The sequence below is a fragment of the Periplaneta americana genome, chromosome 9 (assembly GCF_040183065.1).
Source record: "Periplaneta americana isolate PAMFEO1 chromosome 9, P.americana_PAMFEO1_priV1, whole genome shotgun sequence".
In the NCBI taxonomy this organism is placed as follows: domain Eukaryota; kingdom Metazoa; phylum Arthropoda; class Insecta; order Blattodea; family Blattidae; genus Periplaneta; species Periplaneta americana.
Window position 1 is genome coordinate 113,347,209 of NC_091125.1, and position 19,463 is coordinate 113,366,671.

At 34.8% G+C, this 19,463-nt stretch overlaps 1 protein-coding gene across 6 annotated transcripts in view; it reads left to right on the forward strand.

Annotated features, from left to right (window-relative positions):
- Nucleotides 1-19,463, forward strand: part of ab (BTB/POZ-zinc finger protein abrupt) — a 243,431-nt gene that overhangs the window by 146,680 nt on the left and 77,288 nt on the right. For all 6 annotated transcript variants that reach the window (XM_069835648.1, XM_069835647.1, XM_069835644.1 and 3 more), the window contains 2 exons: nt 79-313; nt 3,146-3,208. In XM_069835648.1, coding sequence (XP_069691749.1) covers nt 79-313; nt 3,146-3,208 — 298 coding nt within the window. The remainder of the gene's footprint in view (nt 1-78; nt 314-3,145; nt 3,209-19,463) is intronic.

Genomic DNA, 19,463 nt, shown 5'->3' on the forward strand with positions numbered 1-19,463 from the left:
ACATACGATCTCTAGTGAAATGTTAGTGCTAAGTTGATGCATTCCGTACTTCAGTACGTTATTTTTTCTTACCAACAGAACAAAGGCAACTCAGACTCATCACTACAGGCCCAGTCAACAGGTGAGGACAGCAATTCTAGTGATACAGCCATGTCAGAACGAGGTGGACCCATGTCAGAACTGATTAGACCCAAATCAGAACCTAACGACTACAGCTCCTTGGATGATAACAATCATCATCATGGCAATGGAAACCTTGGATTGGATGCAACTCGTACACCACCCTTCCCAGCTGCGTTACTTGGACTACAAAGTAAGAAACATTTACTAGTTATGTCTTACCATATTTTTAATACATGTATTGTGATCCTTACTTTAGCCTTTTATGCATGAATTCGTATATTATTTTAATATTTTTATGTGCATTCAGTATGTAAAATTTAAATTGCAAGATATTAGAAATGAGATATTATTTGCATGCTATGAGGTTAATTTATGTAGAATTCTTGAGCTTAAGTCATGAGATTCTCAGTCTCAGAAATCCCTATGTGATCTCCTGTAACTGTATAATATAGCTGCTGGTCACACTTACCAAGAAAGTACGAAATAAATGTATGTCCATTATGTAAGAATTTATTTTAAGTAGTGCCAAGATCCAGACAGTAGCTTGGGAAAATTATGCTGTTTGGATTTATATAATTTCTAATTCTTGTAAACTTTCTTCATTTCTCTTGCAGTCTCACAAAATTTATCCAGTTGTTTTATAAAAAAAATTAATCTCTGTAATTTTTGTACGAGAATTAATATTTGGAAATCTGCAGATCCATGTACCAAAACTTATTAAATCTACACAAAAACCTGGTATAACACATTGTTCGGATTTTAACTGTGACATTTTTACCTTTCTCTTAGTTAAAAATGGATTCAGAATGTGATTAATGTACTGCATATCAGAAAGTATTCTCTCTTCATGACAATGGGATCCTGTCATTTGTGAAGCACTTACACCAAACCAGATAATGATATTTTATTATGAAAAGAATGTTGCGCTCTCACTATTCTAATACTAATTAATTAAAAAAAATCTGTAACCAAATAAATGGAACCATTCTTAACTACTCAAGGAAAATTAACATGCGACATGGGACAACATAACCACCATATACTTTGCAAGGGAACCAATCACAGAAACTATAGTAGAACCTCTTTTTAACGAATCTCTGAGGGATTACTTTCCTTTTTCTTAAATAGGGGTTTTCCTAAAAGGGAGTTTACATTAAGGCCAAAATAACTAGTACTAACATCTGTGTTATATACCAAACATCATACGTACGTACATACATACATATGTACATAGTGTTCTGCCTGAGGGCAGGTCTTTCACTGAAAATCCAGTATTCTCAGTCTTTCCTATTTTCTGCCGTCTTATTAGTCTCCGCATACAATCCATAACTTATATCATTATGTCGTCTATCATCTGATATCTTCTTCTGCCCCAATCTCTTCTCCTGTTCACCATTCCTTCCAGTGCATTCTTCAGTAAGCAGTTTCTTCTCAGCCAATAACCCAACCAATTCCTTTTCCTCTCTAATAATTTTCAACATCATCCTTTCTTCACCCACTCTTTCCAACACAACTTCATTTCTTATTCTGTCTGTCCATTTCACATACTCCATTCTTCTCCATATCTACATTTCAAATGCTTCTATTCGTTTCTCTTTACTTCGTCATAATGTCAATGTTTCTGTTCCATCCAGTACCACACGCCACACAAAGCACTTCACTAGTCTCTTCCCTTAGTTCTTTTTCCAGAGGTCCGCAGAAGATGCTCCTTTTTCTATTAAAACCTTCCTTTGCCATTGGTATCCTCCTTTTGACTTCCTGGCTGCAGCTCATGTTACTGCTTATAATACACCCCAAGTGTTTGAAACTGTCCACTTACTCTACTACCTCTTTTGGTATTTGAGCATTTACCTTAACTTTATTTTTCTTCCGACAACCATGATCATCATCTTCATCCCATACTGCTGACAGCTGTCTTTAGCTCCAGTAGCATATATCTTAGAAATTCGTAACCTCTTCTGCTAACAATGCCATATCAGAAAATCTTAAACATTATAATCATTTAATTAGGCCCACAATTATTATTTACAATACTTTTCATTATAATATTTTCTAATTCTTCAAATGGTGGGACATGAATGTTTTTCCGTTTGGTTGAAACCCAAACCACATTGAAACTAAGCATTGAAAATTTTAAGTATCGTTTCCTTTTCTTGCTAGGAAATCCTTATTCTTGGAGCTTGAAAAGTACTATCGTTGCATGACAGTTTCTAGTGTACATTTTGAACACTTTCTGAGTAAGGATTTGGTTAGTAGCCAGCATCCCAGCTCTTGTTGAAGTTTGTAATTATTTAGATGGCCTGTGTTAGTAGTCTGCTGTGTTGTACTTTTATCAACTGTGCCAAAGTGTTGATTGTGACGTAATTGAAAGGAATGTGTAGCTACTGTTAGAATTTGGTTTCTAGCCAGTTCTTCTTTCCAAAGACTGATGTGTGTGAGTGCTTTAATTGAGTAATAATTATGATTATATTTTTTAAATATTTCATTGTGCATGTTTGCACATATGTAGAAAGAACAAATAACATGTCGTTTATTCATTATTGATATTTTATGATAGTTCTTAATATGTACAACAAATGTTGAAATTTAGTGTTATTTCTCACAATAATTGATTGAATTTAGACTTATTGAAAATATCGATAATCTATTTGAAATTATTGTTTTGTTGTAACTATCTCGGAATAAAATTTATGAAAAGTGTAACTCGTGGCATAAATATCTCATTTGATTTATTTCATTCTTCGTCACCATTGTGTCATTCATTGGCGCTTATTATCAGCATTAACTCAAAAGGTGAAGCGAAACCACAGCACAATTTTAAAGACTGTCTTTTGGTTTGGTTACTTCATGTTAGTTGTTTGAATAGTGCTGTTGATAGCAAAAGTTTCTGCAGACTAGAAATGTGCAGATATGATTTCGTTTAGAGTTCTAAAAGGTATTGATCCCTTACCTTCCTCTTTCTTCGGTGTTTTCATGATATAGCCTTGGAGGATTTTTAACAGTTATGAATTTTTTATCACAGACATACCTGGATTGCTTCCTGGGCCCTCTGGACTGCACAACAGTAATCAAGATGCCAACTTCGGTGAGTGAACAATTTATTACTTTGTAGAAAGTTGAAAGTAGCTGTAGTAGTTTAGCTGTATCGTGCAAGGTAAGGCTTGTGGATGGCATTCTTGAGAGTTTGTTAGATTTTCAAGATCGTGGTTGTGTTTTCCCAAGCTGAAATAGGTTACCTTTTTTTAGTACTTAATACATTGTACTTCATACTTCAATACGATTTAAGTTCCTTTATGTGTATGAATTTTGAAAAGTAAATTATTTTTCCCATAATTATAATTTCTGTATTGACAAACTACCTTTATCCACTTCCTCATTAGGTGTATTCCATCAATATCTTCTGCACTCTGACCTTTTAGAAGAAAAGTAATTAGATTCATGGATTATCTTTAATGCTGAGAATTATTTCTGTAGTCCATGCCGTACAATAGGGACTTGTAGAATTGTAAATAATAAATTGTTACATCGCATTTACTCTTCTGTTTTCAATTTATTTTGGGGTGTGAGAAAAAAAGTTGTGAATAATATGGAAGGGAATTTAATGCATTTCATAAAATAAATTAGTTAAAAGAAAATAAGCTTTCAAAATATGATAAAGAATTGGTTTTAAATAAATTATGTTAATTAATTTTTATTGGGGTAATTAAATGGAGAAAGTTACCCAACATAGAACTGCACGCATTGTATTCTTCACCTGACATACTGTAATTAGGAACAATAAATCCAGATGTTTGAGATAGGCAGAGCATGTAGCACGTATGGGCGAATCCAGAAATGCATATAGAGTGTTAGTTGGGAGGCCAGAGGGAAAAAGACCTTTGGGGAGGCCGAGACATAGATGGGAAGATAATATTAAAATGCATTTGAGGGAGGTGGGATATGATGATAGAGGCTGGATTAATTTTGCTCAGGATAGGGACCAATGGCGGGCTTATGTGAGGGCGGCAATGAACCTCCGTTTCCTTAATGGTAAGTAAGTAATTAACTTTTACTACTGACTGAAATTACTTCATTTACTGTTTATATATGCAGGACTTTCGTTTAAAAATTTCCCAGTCTAACTAACTTATTATTTAAATTGAATTCAATTTAAACAAAAAACAATTTAGATATTGAGGGGGAAGTCTGAAACCAGGCTTAATTGCATTTTATATTTCACCTCTCACCCCCAGCCACCCCCACATTTGAAATTTTAAATGGCACCCCTATATTTTTATATTTAAATATGAAAGCGCATTAAATTCTTTATACATCTCATTCATTTATTTTACATCTTTTGCCTGGCAACCTTACAAGAAACAGTTTATTTTGCACTAAATCAAGTGTTCAAAATGTGCTCCATTGTTGGTTAAACAGTAATAGTCTTTTTTGGAACTCCTTGCGAACGTTTTGGTGTGTTTCCTTACTAATTCGATTACATTCTTGGGTTATTCTGTTCTTCAGTTCCTGAATATTCTCAGGCGGAAAAGTATAAACAACTGATTTCAAATGACCCCATAGGAAGAAGTCAAGTAGCGTCAGGTCTGGAGATCTCGCCGGCCATTTTACTGCACCTCTCCTACCAATCCATTTTCCAGGAAATCTTTTATCCAGTCATTGTCGCACAGGTACTGCATAATGTGGGGGACCTCTGTCCTATTGAAAATGCAAATTTTGTTCGTTCAACACCAGGTTTCCTTCCTTCATTGACTTGGTTCTCTAGCGACAGTGTGATAAGTGGATCAATTACATTTTCTAATTGTTCAGATACAGTTCTCCAGTCAAGTTCTCTTCAATGAAAATCGGTCCAACAATATCAGCCCCAAAAATTTCATCCCACACATTGATCTGAGGAAACTGGGTATATTTTCACGAAACACATGAGGATTTTCAATGTCCCACTACTTACAATTGTGTTTGTTGAAAACCCCATTGAAATAAGTAGCTTCATCACTAAAGCAAATATTTTTTGTCAAATTTGGATCATCTTCAATTCTCTGAGACATCTGATCACAAAATTCTACTCTTCTATCAAAATAGTCTTAGTTGAGCTGTTCGTGACTTCGTATTTTGTAGGGGAAAAATTTGTTCATTTTCAGCACTTTATGTATGGAACCAACCGAAATGTTTTTTTTTTTTTTTTTTTTTTTTTTAGTTGGTTATTTACGATGCTTTATCAACATCTTAGGTTATTTAGCATCTGAATGAGATGAAGGTGATAATGCCGGTGAAATGAGTCTGGGTTCCAGCACCGAAAGTTACCCAGCATTTGCTCATATTTGGTTGAGGGGAAACCCCAGAAAAAACCTCCACCAGGTAACTTGTCCCGACCGGGAATCGAACCCGGGCCACCTGGTTACACGACCAGATGCTCTAACCGTTACTCTACTAGCGTGGATGAAATGTTTGTTACAGCAGCTACTTTTGGAATGGATGTGGTGGGTTCATTAATGAAATGACCTAGTATTTCATTCAATCTGTGAAGTTTCATCGAGTTTTCTAGGTTGGCCATTTCTTTCTTCAAATTTCCGTATTAGATCTATGGCATATCGGTGACTTACTTTTTTTTCAGGATGCCTCTCATTGAAAGCTCTAGCAGTTCTACTAGCACAACGGTTTTCAGCTCCATAAATAAATATGATTTCTGTTCTCTCTTGAAAGGTATACATCATTTTACAATAATTTAATACACAAACACAACTATTACAAGAAATGTTTAATGGTATTTGTAGCTTCAGCTCTAATCAACAGTAACAACAATCGAGGTTGCTAGGCAACGATATAAAACAAAAGATGTGAAATGAATGAGGTGTATAAACAATTGAATGCTCTTTCATTTAATTGTTGTTTGTTGTTTTCTAATGCCAGGCGTTTGACAATAAAGTCATTTCACCTCTTGCACTCCAATATTTTTCAAAGATATTATCATGGTCAGCCACTGAAGCACAGATTTTGAGGTGTCCCGAATCTATTTCTTGGTTTGAGTTGCACAATGGGCAGTTAGGGGACTGATATATTCCAATTCTATGCAGGTTTTTGGCCAAACAATCATGGCCTGTTGCCAATCTGAATGCAGCTACAGACGATTTTCGTGGTAAATCGAGAATTAACTGTGGATTATGATGCAGAGAGTTCCATTTTTTTCTTTCATTTAATTTAATTTACTAGTCTGGCTCAATATTTTGGGTTTGCCTTGTGACACAGAATAGCTCAGAATAAAATTTAAAATGAAAAGCTATACAAGCAGGTTTCAAACAAAAGAGATTAAGACATATAGAAAAAAATAGAACCCAGTAGAATTTAAATTGAGTGTACACCATAAATATGGTGGCATAATATCGCGATAGAAAATTTTATTATGATTGTGACGATGGTATCTTGAAGATCTTTCTTCAGCTTATATTTTTGTCTCCACTTTACAAAGGTTTTCAGAATGGTGCCTCTCGCTCCGAAGAAGAGATTGGTAACTGTAATTTTTTCATTGTTGTATTTTGCTGGTAGGTACTGAATTGTGGGCTCGTAGATATTCTTTTTTTCTTCAGTCACTTCAGATGGTTGAGTGGCAGAGATTTGAAATCTGATCGTAGGATCAATTATTTCGGCTGTCTGTTTATTTCTATTTATAGCTATGATATTCTACCTGCGATTGCTCCCACCATCAGCAATACAATGAACTTTCTCGTGAACGTCTACATTTTTGGATCGAAGTGCATCTGTGATCATAGATCATATGGTTTTGTGATGTTTTATTCTGAGTATTTCTTCCTGTTGGCAACTCCCAAAATATAGGGGTGCCATTTGAAATTTCAAAGTGGGGGTAGCTGGGGGGGGGGGGTAAAATCTAAAATGTAATTAAGCCTGGTTTCAGACTTCCCCCCCTCAATATCTAAATTGACGTGTTTTTTTGTTTAAATTGAATTCAGTAATTAGTTATTTAGACTGGGAAGTTTTTAAATGAATGTCCTGTATATTAAACCAGTTCAATGTTTGTCGAAATCTGTTTGCTTGTAATTTTGAAAATTAGGACGACTTGTCACATGTTTTTATAGTTCCTACAAACGAACTATTTTACTTCGTACATTTTAGTCAGAGCTTCTGACTAGAGTTCATGAGATCCCGGGTTCGATTCCCGTTAGAACACAGGAATTTTTCCTTAAAGGGGAATGTTCCTGTGTTCGTCTATGGTCTGGAAATTAGGTTAGACTTAGGTTCAAGACCTCTCCTGGCACTTCATAATCATCCTATCATAATATCATTGGGCAGGCGCCCCAACCTTAGACGTGTGTTACAAATAAGTCACTGCCAGGAGAGTCCAGAACTGTCAAATGATAATCTTGTGGCATTGGGGGAAAAAATACTTCATACATTTTTGCATTAAAATCTGTATTTTACTACTTATTTTCGTATTTCAAGAGTACCTGTGATTAATGAGATTAAATTCATTAATAACATTTAATAGGCTTTAGTATTACTGGTAGAGGAGCAGAGAAGGCTTGACAGCCGTATCTCTACCAGGTTAAATAAATAAATACTATTACTATATATTAATACCGTAATTTTTTCTAAATAAAACATAATCTAAGTCAAAGAGAAAACAATGATGGATCGTTTAGGAGAGGTGTAGGTTGACATTTATTCATTGCTGGTAATATAAAAGGAAATCATAACATTTCGAAGATTGGCTCTATCTTCGTTTTCATTTATAATAATAAGAAGAAAGACACAATGTGCAATGTATGTTGTGCGTGTAGTACAGCCCAATTCAGTCACCATTGCAGAACTTTGTCAATGACACAGCTGTGCATTTGCACGTTAGTACATGATATCGGTCACACAATTCACTGCACAGTTAACATACACAGCTGATGTCTGGTTGGTGGAATTTCTTGTTCTGGCATATCCCGTAGTGAAAACCATGTACTGCTAACCGGATAATTATATGGCACTTTCATTTATCAAAAGAGTGGGATTAGAGGAGACTTCTATTCTTTCTTTGAGGTCATTATAAACAGCAAAAAGAAATAACAACAGTGCAGCAGATATAGCTGTTTGTAACGACCCTGAGGTGTAAGAACTCCTTCCTTTGATAACTTTAAGACGAAGATAGAGCCAGTCTACAAAACGTGATGTCTTTTTTCATTAATTGTAAAGGTCTAGTCTACACTTCTAAATAAAGCACGTCTTGTAAAATTGCTGAAATTAATTTTCGAAGAATAGCATGAATTTTGCATAGAATTTGTTATGCTTACCTGCATAACTCCACTATCATTACAGTTACAGTTGTTCAGGCCTGGACTTAAAAAAGAATTGTTCATTAACTGATGTTGAAATCACTTCTTATTGTGCAATTATTACTTCTCGACAGTAGATAGACAAATAAATAAAATAGTTGCCCATACAAACTGTAAGATTGCGAAATTAAATGTTAAATTAATGATAATCGAAAAATTGAGTTGCATCAGTCTTGACTAGATTAGTGCTTATGTAACTGGCAAAGTGTACTAAGTATAATACCTTATCTTGAATAATATGTGAAAGCATAAATATTCATGGACGATAGCTACTTGGCTACTCTTTTGAAATACAGGCCATTGTTTCTTAATTAAACATTTCAGATAACGTTTCTCACCCTTACATTAATATGGGCTGCACATTTTTTATATTGCCTATCTGCTGTGGAGGTCTATGTGGACAGTGTGATGGGAAATTTTGGCTTAAGCTTGTTAACAGTTCTCTTGTTACACTGGTTTCTGAACTATGGTAATGTAGGTTATTTGTATGTGTTTTTTCTTTGTTTATGTTCATCTAAGGTGATTGTGACATCTGAAGTGCTTGTTTTGTGTTCAGCAGGCAATGCTTTTGATGATAATTATATATTAATTTTTCGACACTTATAAGTACAAATATTTATTTTGACATAAGCGTATTAATTGTAATTGAAACTGATAACCAGAGACCGGAACTTTGGCAGAATTCGTTTTTAAATGTGTTAAATCTGTCTTCTTTTGAAAGTAAATCTGTACGAATTATACCTTTGTGATTGAAATGTCACAGTTTTATGTTGCCCTTTTCTGCCTTTTTTAATATAAATGCCTAATTTACAAAATGAATGCCTTTTTTGCCTTTATTTGATTATTTATCTATTATTTATTAATTTATTATTCAAAATTGCCTACAGGTATATTTTAATTTATTTCTATAACCACTACAATGAAAGTGACTTCACCGAATGTGTATTATTGTCTTTCAGTCAGTTCATATTCTCTTTGCAACAATGAGTGCTGCCGTGCAAAAATGTACCTGTAACAGTAAGGGTTTTAATTACCTATCGTTTGTGTTTATTTGACAAGGCAACAATGAGTGCGGGTCTAACGTTATTTTTAACCGTTATTTTTCTTTCAGTTTTCATTGTGACGTTGTTGTAGCTAGCTAAATATTTCATATCGCAACATACCAGTATAACCAAACACAAAAATGCACTTTCCAAGGCTACTGGCAAGAAGATTTCTTTGCTTCCAACAGTAATTGCAACATCAAGTCGAAAATCTCAATTTGCATTCGACTTATGTAAAGCTTTTCTTGCTGCCGAAATCCCTATGTGGAAAGTGCAAGGTTGTGGGTCTAGTGCAAGGTTTTGCCTTTTATTGCATATTTTAGCTATTTATGATGCCTTTTTGCCTGCCTATTTTGCTGATTCATAATGCCTAAACTTCCGGTCTCTGCTGATAACATACAAATTTGCCAATGCATAAAATTAATATAATTAGAATAATTAATAATGGCAAGCTATATTTGTTGATAGCTGAAGTGCTATGTTCGATCATCTCGAGAAAACACACCTTACATTTTTCTGACAACAGACTGAAAACAGACTTTCATTACACTTCTTCTTAGCATAAAATGACGTCCATATCAAACATATGCATATATTAAAAATAACTAATGGAATCTGAAAATAATTGTGTTAAAGTTGTCCTGTTACAAGTTATGTGGCTTTGGCCTGATTTCAATAAGTTTTTTTGAATCTGATTTTCAGATTTAAGAAAGTGGCATTGAGGTGTATGTAGGTAGTATAATGTACTGTGTTTGGTCAAAATGTATTTATACATGGAAGTTAGTATGGATACTTCTAGTCTCTATTCCTTGACCTCAAGTTTTCACTCTGTTTCTTCCTGTCTTTCCCTAATCTGTCTCCTCCTTCCCCTTGTCTCTTGCCTTACCCCAGTCTTACTCTCTCTCTCTCTCTCTCTCTTTCTCTCACACAGACACGACTTTATGAATTTTGTTTCCCTTTGAAAATCACCCTAAAAATTGGGATGTCTGATTTATTTATTTTGAAGTCATATGTAATGGAGGGCATCGGTTTAGAATTTTTTTATTATAGATTAATAGGCCTGTGTAGTGGGTAAGTCTGACTGAGTGTTAGTGCGCTGATCTTCCATACAAGTGTTTAATTCCTGGCTAGGTCGTGATTGAATTTTTTGTGGAGAAAATAGATGTTACAGAGGATTTTTCTTGAGCTACTCCTGTTTCCTGCTTTCACTCTACCTTCCTTTTATTTCATCTGTCATCTTCAATAGTAAAAAATTGGCTGGGGTAAAGTCTTGAGGATAGTACTGGTTTCTGACGCTGATAATATAGGAATGGCTTGCGTCTTCAGTCTTGTGGCTTATCAGGTATTCATTTGTGAATGGGACTTGGACTTCGTCAGGGCTGAGGTAGGATATGCCCTCCTGTCAGCATTGGATTCACTAATACCATCCCAGCCACCTATCAGACTGGGACAATCTTTGGATATACTGAGTGAACTATAAATGATGTCATTAGTAAAGAGCGACAAAAAAAATAAGTTCCATTTTGTGTGTTTTGGATAGTTTTCCAGAAAGATGTGTAATTTTAAACATGTGAATTGTGCCATCATGCAATGTTGTAATCAGTGGCTGAATGCACAATAGTGTTATGTTTCAAATATGTTTTGAGTTTCCTCCCACTTCAATTTTTAAGTAGTTAACTGGTAAACTTACATAAGAAGTAAATTTTCAGAGCTGTCTTTAAACGTAATTGTTTATGTTTACATTTATTGTTCTCTTCTCTCTATCGCATTAACAAATGTACACGTGAACCAAGGCATATATATGTGTTGAGCCTAAGCAATAGCCTTTTAAAACAGTCACGGTTCTGTACAATTTAATTATATTGTGCAAAACCTCGTAAGTTCTGAGAATGTTTCCAGAACTTAAGAGAATTTGCACTTCTCCCAACAACTTGAAGTTCTGAACCATTCTTGCAATTAGGTTAAAAATAATTTTTTGTATGTTTTTACCTTTGTCTTTACTAACTTTATTAAACTGCGTTATTCGTTTATATCAAATTTTGGTATTTTAGTATTAAATCCCAAATATTTCGCGTGTACCTACTAATATCTGTAAATTTTACGTTTTTAACTAAAGTTATAATAATACTACAGTAATACTAAATAATTAGTTGTAACAAGTGCAATACTTAATAATTAGTTTTAATAATAGTAATGTTGAACTGCTCCCAAAGACGATCTTTGCTCATTTGAGTGGTGCTAGAGTACATGTTTGTTTGTTAGTAAATCTACCTCTATAATATTCTATAATATCAAATAAACTTCAAATTTATTAAACATAGCATTTAGTCATGTATGTTGATTAACTGTAACATCCGTGGACATAGTACATCAACGGTCATGATGTCTACAACCATGACGAATTTACTTAAAACATTTCGTAAATCCAGTAATTTTGAGATCATAAAGTTTTTCTAAATCAGCTTACCCTGCTTATTAATAATGAAAAATTAACTATGTATTTAATATTTGGAAAATTTACATGTCCACAGATGTAATAGGATGATCTTAGCAAAATCAAAATCTACTATTTCAATAAAAACTTTCTTGCCAGTATATTGAACAATAAGGAAAGCAATATGGTTCCAATACAGTATGGCTCGCCAGTAATAATCAATGTGTAGAATAGTTACTAGTCTATAGTCTAATGGGTTTTTATAAAGTAATAGATTTGTCCACTGACGTGACTGAAATTCTTGTAGAAAGTATTTAATAATAATCTGTGGTGCTACAGCTCTTTAAGGGCTGCTGGCCTCATGCCCACATACCGAAGCAGAGGTGGATGATCGTCCAACCACAATAAAAGTATTGTGTGGTTAGCATGATGATCTCCCCCAATCGCTATACCGGGCTTTCGTAACCGATTTCGCTACCTATCATAGCTCTCCAAGTGCATCATAATGATGGGTGGCATTGGTCCCATTCACTGGCAGAAATTTCATGAGAAAATTTCTTCCCCTATGAGGAGTGACAAGTATTTCGTCTGTTGTAAAACTCATTGTTTTAATATCACCTCCAAGTTTTTAGGCTTATTTTGATGTGTTTACATCTCAAATAATGCAGTTTTGGTTTATAATTTAGTTCGCATTTTAATTTATATCCTTTTGTATTAATCTGTTTGGGGATTGTGACAGTCCACGGATATGACTTTTCGCGTTCTTTGACAATATTTAAATGTAAGAAATAAAATCAATTTACACTTTCAACTGTATATGTATGTTCTCCTAGTTTTACTTCTAATTTTAGTATAAATATTGAATGCTTAGAGTTATTATTTTAAGAAAAACATTACTGTAATAGTGAAATGTACAGTTCCTCAAAAAAGGAATGAGATGACTCTTGGTCATTGTCAGTTGAAGTTATACAGCACAGCTCACGTGATACTGACGTAGACAGGAAGACATCTGGTCGTGCATGCATAGGCATATTTTCATCCTACTCCAAAGTATACACCAGTGTAAAATGTTATCAGTTGTGTATTTCTGGTATAGGTCTTTCTTTTACATCCATGATCGTTTACCTTTTATGAAAGTTTGAAATATACCCTGTAACACAGAGGGAGAACAATATTAATTTTGAAATGACAAATGTAGACCCACGGAAAAGACAGCCAGGAACATTGTAAGGACCATGACAAAGACAACAAGGACCACGACAAGAACAAGATAAGGTCCACGATAACATATTACAAGAAACACAACAAACACCACAACAAGGATTTTGATAAATACCACGACATGGACCACGATAAGAAGTACAAGAATCAGAACCACGAAAAGAACTATTAGAAAGAGAACAAGAACCATAACAAGGACAAAGATCAGGACTATGATAATATACGAAACACAACAAACACCACAACAAGGATTACGATAAATATCACGACAAGGACCAAGACCATGAAAAGGACTGTTAGAAAGACAGCAAGGACAACAATATGGATCTCGACAAAGATATCAAAGATCTTCATAAGGACCACGAAAAGGACAGATATGAGCGACAAGGGCCACAATAAGGATCACAACATGAACCACTGTAAGGAGAGCGATAAGGATCAACATGGACCATGACAAAAAGCATGATAAGGACTACGACAGAGACCATGGTAAGGATCACGACATGAAACATGACAAGCTTCAAAATAAGAATCACAATAAGGACCACGAAAAGGATCACATCAAGGATCATGATAAGGTTCATGACAAGGACGACGATAATAATCACAAGGACCAGGATAAGGATTACGGCGTGAAGCGTAACAAACACCATGACAAGGATCACGATAAGGACTCTGACATGGGCCATGTTAAAGATCACAGATATTGATCACAATTAACGGCACGAAAAAGATCATAAGGATTGCGACATGGACAATGTCAAACAAAACAAGGATCACGGTAGGAACCATGACATGGACCACAATAAGGACTTCGAAGTTTACCAAGATAAGGACCATGACAAAAACAAGAAATACCACTATAAAGATCACGACAAGGACAAGTGGAACGATAAAGAACATTACAATGACAATGATAAGGACCTTGGAGAAAACAATTAACAATAAGAACCATGATAAGGATCACGACATGGACCATGATAAGCACCACGACAATGATCACGATAAGGACCACGACTTGGAGAATGATAAGAACCACGATAATGATCACGTCAAGGACCACAAAAGGACTATGATAACCAAGAAAGGACCACAAAAGAATCACTAAAGGATCGCGATAAGGACTGCGTCAAAGATAACAAAGACCACGACAAGGACCATGATAAGGATGACAATATGGGCCACGAAAAGCACTTTGATATGGATCACTATAAGGACACGATAAGGACAAAGACAAAGACCACGTGAGGATCATGACATGGGGCACTTTCATGGTTCATTTCGTGATCTTTGTTGTAGTGATTGTCACAGCTCATGTTGTGATCCTTGTCATCATCCTCATCTTTGTTCTTGTCGTGGCCCTTGTTTTTATCATGCTTCTACAATTGTCATTTCAAATAATAATATCTTTCCCCTTTGGCAAGTGACTATTATTTAACACGGTAGATAATATTGTCGTCAAAGCAGAGTCCTTAATGCTGTACGGCAGCCTGACCGATCACAGATTTACTCAGAATATTTTCTACAGAGTGCCATGCAACTAATTTTGAGGTGAGCTATACTATAGTAGAGGTGGCAAGACCTGCCCTGTGACCTCCTCATGTGCCGTGGCTGTGTTACCAATGGGTATAGAGTGGGAAGACAGATGAACTTTCGGGTCAGTAGATTTGTATAATATTAACCATCATGAAACAATCTCTTTTTCTGACAGCTCATTCTTTCCCCTGTCACACAGCTCATATGCCATATCTCGCCTCCTCACCTATAGTACAAAAATTTGTGCAATTGTAATCTTACAGAATTGTGACTTATTCCACATCTTAAAGCTTCAATGCTAATGTAAGATCTATAGAACATAGTAAATGAAATGAAATTAAATAACTTTATTTAAAGCCTTCTCAAAATGGTCCGGGCTACAATATTCTTTGTCAATATTTTGAATGAGATCCTGCCTGCGGTGAAACTAAAAAGCTGGATAAATATCTGTCTCTATGATGTCTGTCTCTTCATCTTGTCCCGGTGGCTGATATGGTTAATATTTAAATGTAGTTATTTAAAATCAATTTCTTAATGCAGTTGTTAAAGCATTTTACATTTTTCAGTTTCATTGTAATTGTTAGTTTATAAAATATATACATTTACACATGTAAATAACGTAATTGAATTCATTAAATTAACGTTTATAATATTATAATTTGTAATTTTGTATTATCTATGATCATTAACACTTAATCTCAGGACTCTGTAAAACTCTATTTCAGCGTTATTCAGACAAAAAAAAAAATCGTTGATATAGTCTAAGAATCGAACCTGTTTTCTTCTGCATAATACACAGAAGACTTATCGTCAGAGCTATTGAGACAACATGAAAGCTTTGATTTCTGCGCAGAGTGTCGATCTAATCATGAAGGTTCAAATGTCAACTTAACTACACGATTTACGTATATGTTTATCTGTTATTTACGTCATATTATATATATATATATATATATATATATATATATATATATATATATATTGCAGTTTTTGAAGTGAATTTTGGAATGATGCCAGCAACTATCGAAATAGCCTGAATTTAAGTAACTCAAATATTCGTTATCTTGTGTATCAGTGCTCTGGTCTCCGATCGTGTACAGTGTCTTACATCTGAGACTTAAGAATATTCCAGCATCTCGGTATTTTTTTGGGGAACTGTACCTTTTCAGGAGAATGTCCCATAACCATTAACTAGTCTAATTCAGTAGTTTAATAGTTATGAAGTAGGCAGTTTACTAAATAGCAATTGAATTTCTGAAATTAAAGAAGTGCTGACTTGTGCTGAACTTCAACTTCTTAATTTATTTAATTGTAAACAATATAGAAACGTGTTTTTTGAACACAAGTGTATACACTTGGGCAGCTAAAGAAATTAAACAATACAGGGTGATTCATTATTACGTGTAAATACTTTGTGTGTGTAATGTAGAGGTGAAACCAAGACTAAAACGTTCTATACAACTTTTTCTCAAAACCTTTAATTCCAGAGTTAACGCCATTTTACGTGGAACTTGCGCTCCCAAACAAAGAAAGGATAACACACCAAATGTAAACTAATTATCACTTTCGTACAGTGCATTTGGACTTCAATTCAAAAACAACTAAAGTCGCTAAACCCATATCCTCAGCAGTCCACTTATGCACGTTTTGTGAACTAAAACCAAACATAGTAAAGAATGTAAAGCAATTTCTTCTAGACTTTACATATTTGCACAATTCTTAGTGTAATGCATGTTCAAAGTGCTGTCCCTCAACTTCAAGACATACCTGTGCTCTTCGCCTTAGTGATCTCTGAATGTTACACAGCCCGTTCAACTCATTACGAACAATTCCACATGCATGTTTAATTCGCTGATGTAGTACTTCTACATTAGGTACAGTAGAGGCATTCAGGCAGCCCTAAAGGTAGAAGTCCAGAGGGTTCATGTCCGGTGATCTGGCTGGCCAAGGAGTTGGCCCTGCGTGGCCTATCCATTGATCTGGATACGCAGCATTGAGATATGCCCTTACATTGTGGCAGTAATGCGCAGGAGCATCATCGTGCATAAACCATAAGTTCACTTGCGTTGTAAGAGGGATATCATGTAGCAGACCATGCAATTCACGTTCCAAGAATGCGCGATAGATTTCCCTATTCAACCGTGGAGGTAAAAATCGAGGTCTGAGTAACTGATCCTCCACAATACCACACCAAATATATGGGAGAACAGTAATGCCTATGCAGTTACTACGACGTAGGTTCCATCCACTGGAACTATGGAATTAAAGGTTTTGAGAAAAAGTTGTATAGAATGTTTTAGTCTTAGTTTCACCTCTACAATATACACACAAAGTATTTACACGTAATAATGAATCACCCTGTATAAGTAAATTAAAAAAAAATAGCATACGAAGTATATAAATTTGGAAGTACCGGGTACAAACGCAAATTCGTTTCAACACATTTAGGAGTAATCAAGTACCTAAAATATTGCTCTTCATGGTAAGACTATAGAAGATCCAAATGGAGATAGGAGGTAATAGGAACATTTGAACATTCGAGTTCTACAGAACAGGACCAAATATAGTATAACCTTGCCAGTGTTAATCCCAGTTGTCCGAAATTTCGGTTAGTCTGAATTGGAGAAAAAAGCCAATCTCGTTATATTGTAATGATTCTTTGTAAAGTTAAGGAAAGCCTTAACAAATGCCCACATGTTTAAACTTCCCATGAGGTTCGTATCGAAATTTTTACAAATTGCAATAGTATTGAAAAAAATAACAAATAATTATCCACAACATACACGAGTAATACAGGTTATTAAATTCCATAAAAACAAATAATACATGATATATTGAGAAAATGTTTATAAAATAATACATGAAGAGGTTTTAAACTTTTGTTGAGGATGGTGATTATTACCATCACCATCATCATGAACATGTTATATTGATTTCATATGAAATGAGGCAGGATGAATATGATCTAACTGGGAAGGATAGTGATTCAATAATGTGCTGTGAACAGTGTTGAATGTACAGAATGAATTTCTGTATTTATTTCTTTCTTCTGGATTGGAATACCTGCATATCTGTCATATCACAATGAGTTTTTAAGTTCATAGTGATGACTTCGCTATGTCACTATGTAGCATTTTGTCTAATGATGGGTGCATTAACACAAATGTACATCTGCATATGGCCTTTATTCATTGCGTGCACATAATTGTCTGCCTTGATTGTAATAGTACATGTTTTCACATAGTATATACCGGGGACAGAACATCTAGAGTCTTCAGTGACGTCACTACAGAAGAGCCCACACACAGTAGAATCATTCGTTGCACTACAAACTGAAAACGTTGACTACTTATTTTCACTGATCCAGCTGCGCTCTTACAATACAATAACTTCCGTTCAGAAAATGTTTTGTAGATGAATGGTACCATACCTGCTAGTGCAGGAAGAGGGGGGTGGTTGGAAAGCTTAAAAGTAACGGTCTCCAAGCTTCTAGATGTTCTGTCCACGGTGTACAAACAGCAATGATTCTGTGCATGGTGGTATTACAAAGGTTTGCTCACTCTATTATCATATGAACCTTTACATATCACGTGATGTTCGAACTATGAGAAAACTATTGTTATATTTGTAAGATCCTTAATGTTTCCTGAAAAAATATGCTGTGTATGAATTATTTAAATGCCAGTAAATCATGTTATGAGTTGCAGAGGTAGATTATGCGAGGTTGTTATATGAGGTGTTCAGAAGTCAACATGATTAACTCAACTTTTGGTTATTTCAGAGTTTCTAAGTTGGCAATGTTTTAAATTGACCATATTTTCAGTGGTCAATGTGACTAACTCCATAGTTCAGTAAAAAGCCCACAGAATGCAGTATTCTTCTTGACTACATCACAGAATTAATTATGTATATTTAACTTTAACCTTGAATATCTCACGCTTTTAAAACATTACAAGTTCGCAATTTTTACGGAATTCTTTTTCTTATATCCAATCCAATAAAAGTGCTACAAGCAGGATTTGAAAGTGTTGCAAGAGGCTAAACTTATGCAGGATTATATATTAAATGTTCAGGGACCTCATAAAAAGAGCATAATAAATGGGATAGAATTATAAGTGGGTATGTATTAAACGAGGTTTTACAGTATTACTATATATGTTGGCCATTTGCATGTACACATTCTTGATATCATAGTAAAAATTGAACGTCCACATGTTGAAGTTCAACTTTGGATATTTATTCTATGTCCCAAAATATTGTCTTTTAGTTCTTGTTTTCGAACAAAAAAAATAAGATTTACTGTTAAAAACAGTGTATTAGATTTCCTATTAATTAACAGTGAATCGTCCACACCTGTGGAGTAACGATTAGCGTGTCTGGCTGCAAAAACCAGGTGGCCTGGGTTCGGTTCCCGGTCAGGGCAAGTTACCTGGTTGAGGTTTTTTCTGGGGTTTTCCCTCAACTCAATATGAGCAAATGCTGGGTAACTTTCGGTGGTGAATCCCAGACTCATTTCACCTACATTATCACCTTCATCTCATTCAGACACTAAATAACCTAAGATGTTGACAAAGCGTCGTAAAATAACCTACTAAAATAAAAAAAACAGCGAATCAGGACGGGGAAGTTCAGTATTGTAACTAAAACTAATAATTTTATCTGCACTGTTTTCATTTTTCACTGCTCTCAACATATTCTTAATGTTTGCCATCATTACAAACTAAATATATACCACAATAACTTGAGATGAATAATACAGTTTAGTTATCTTCAGGG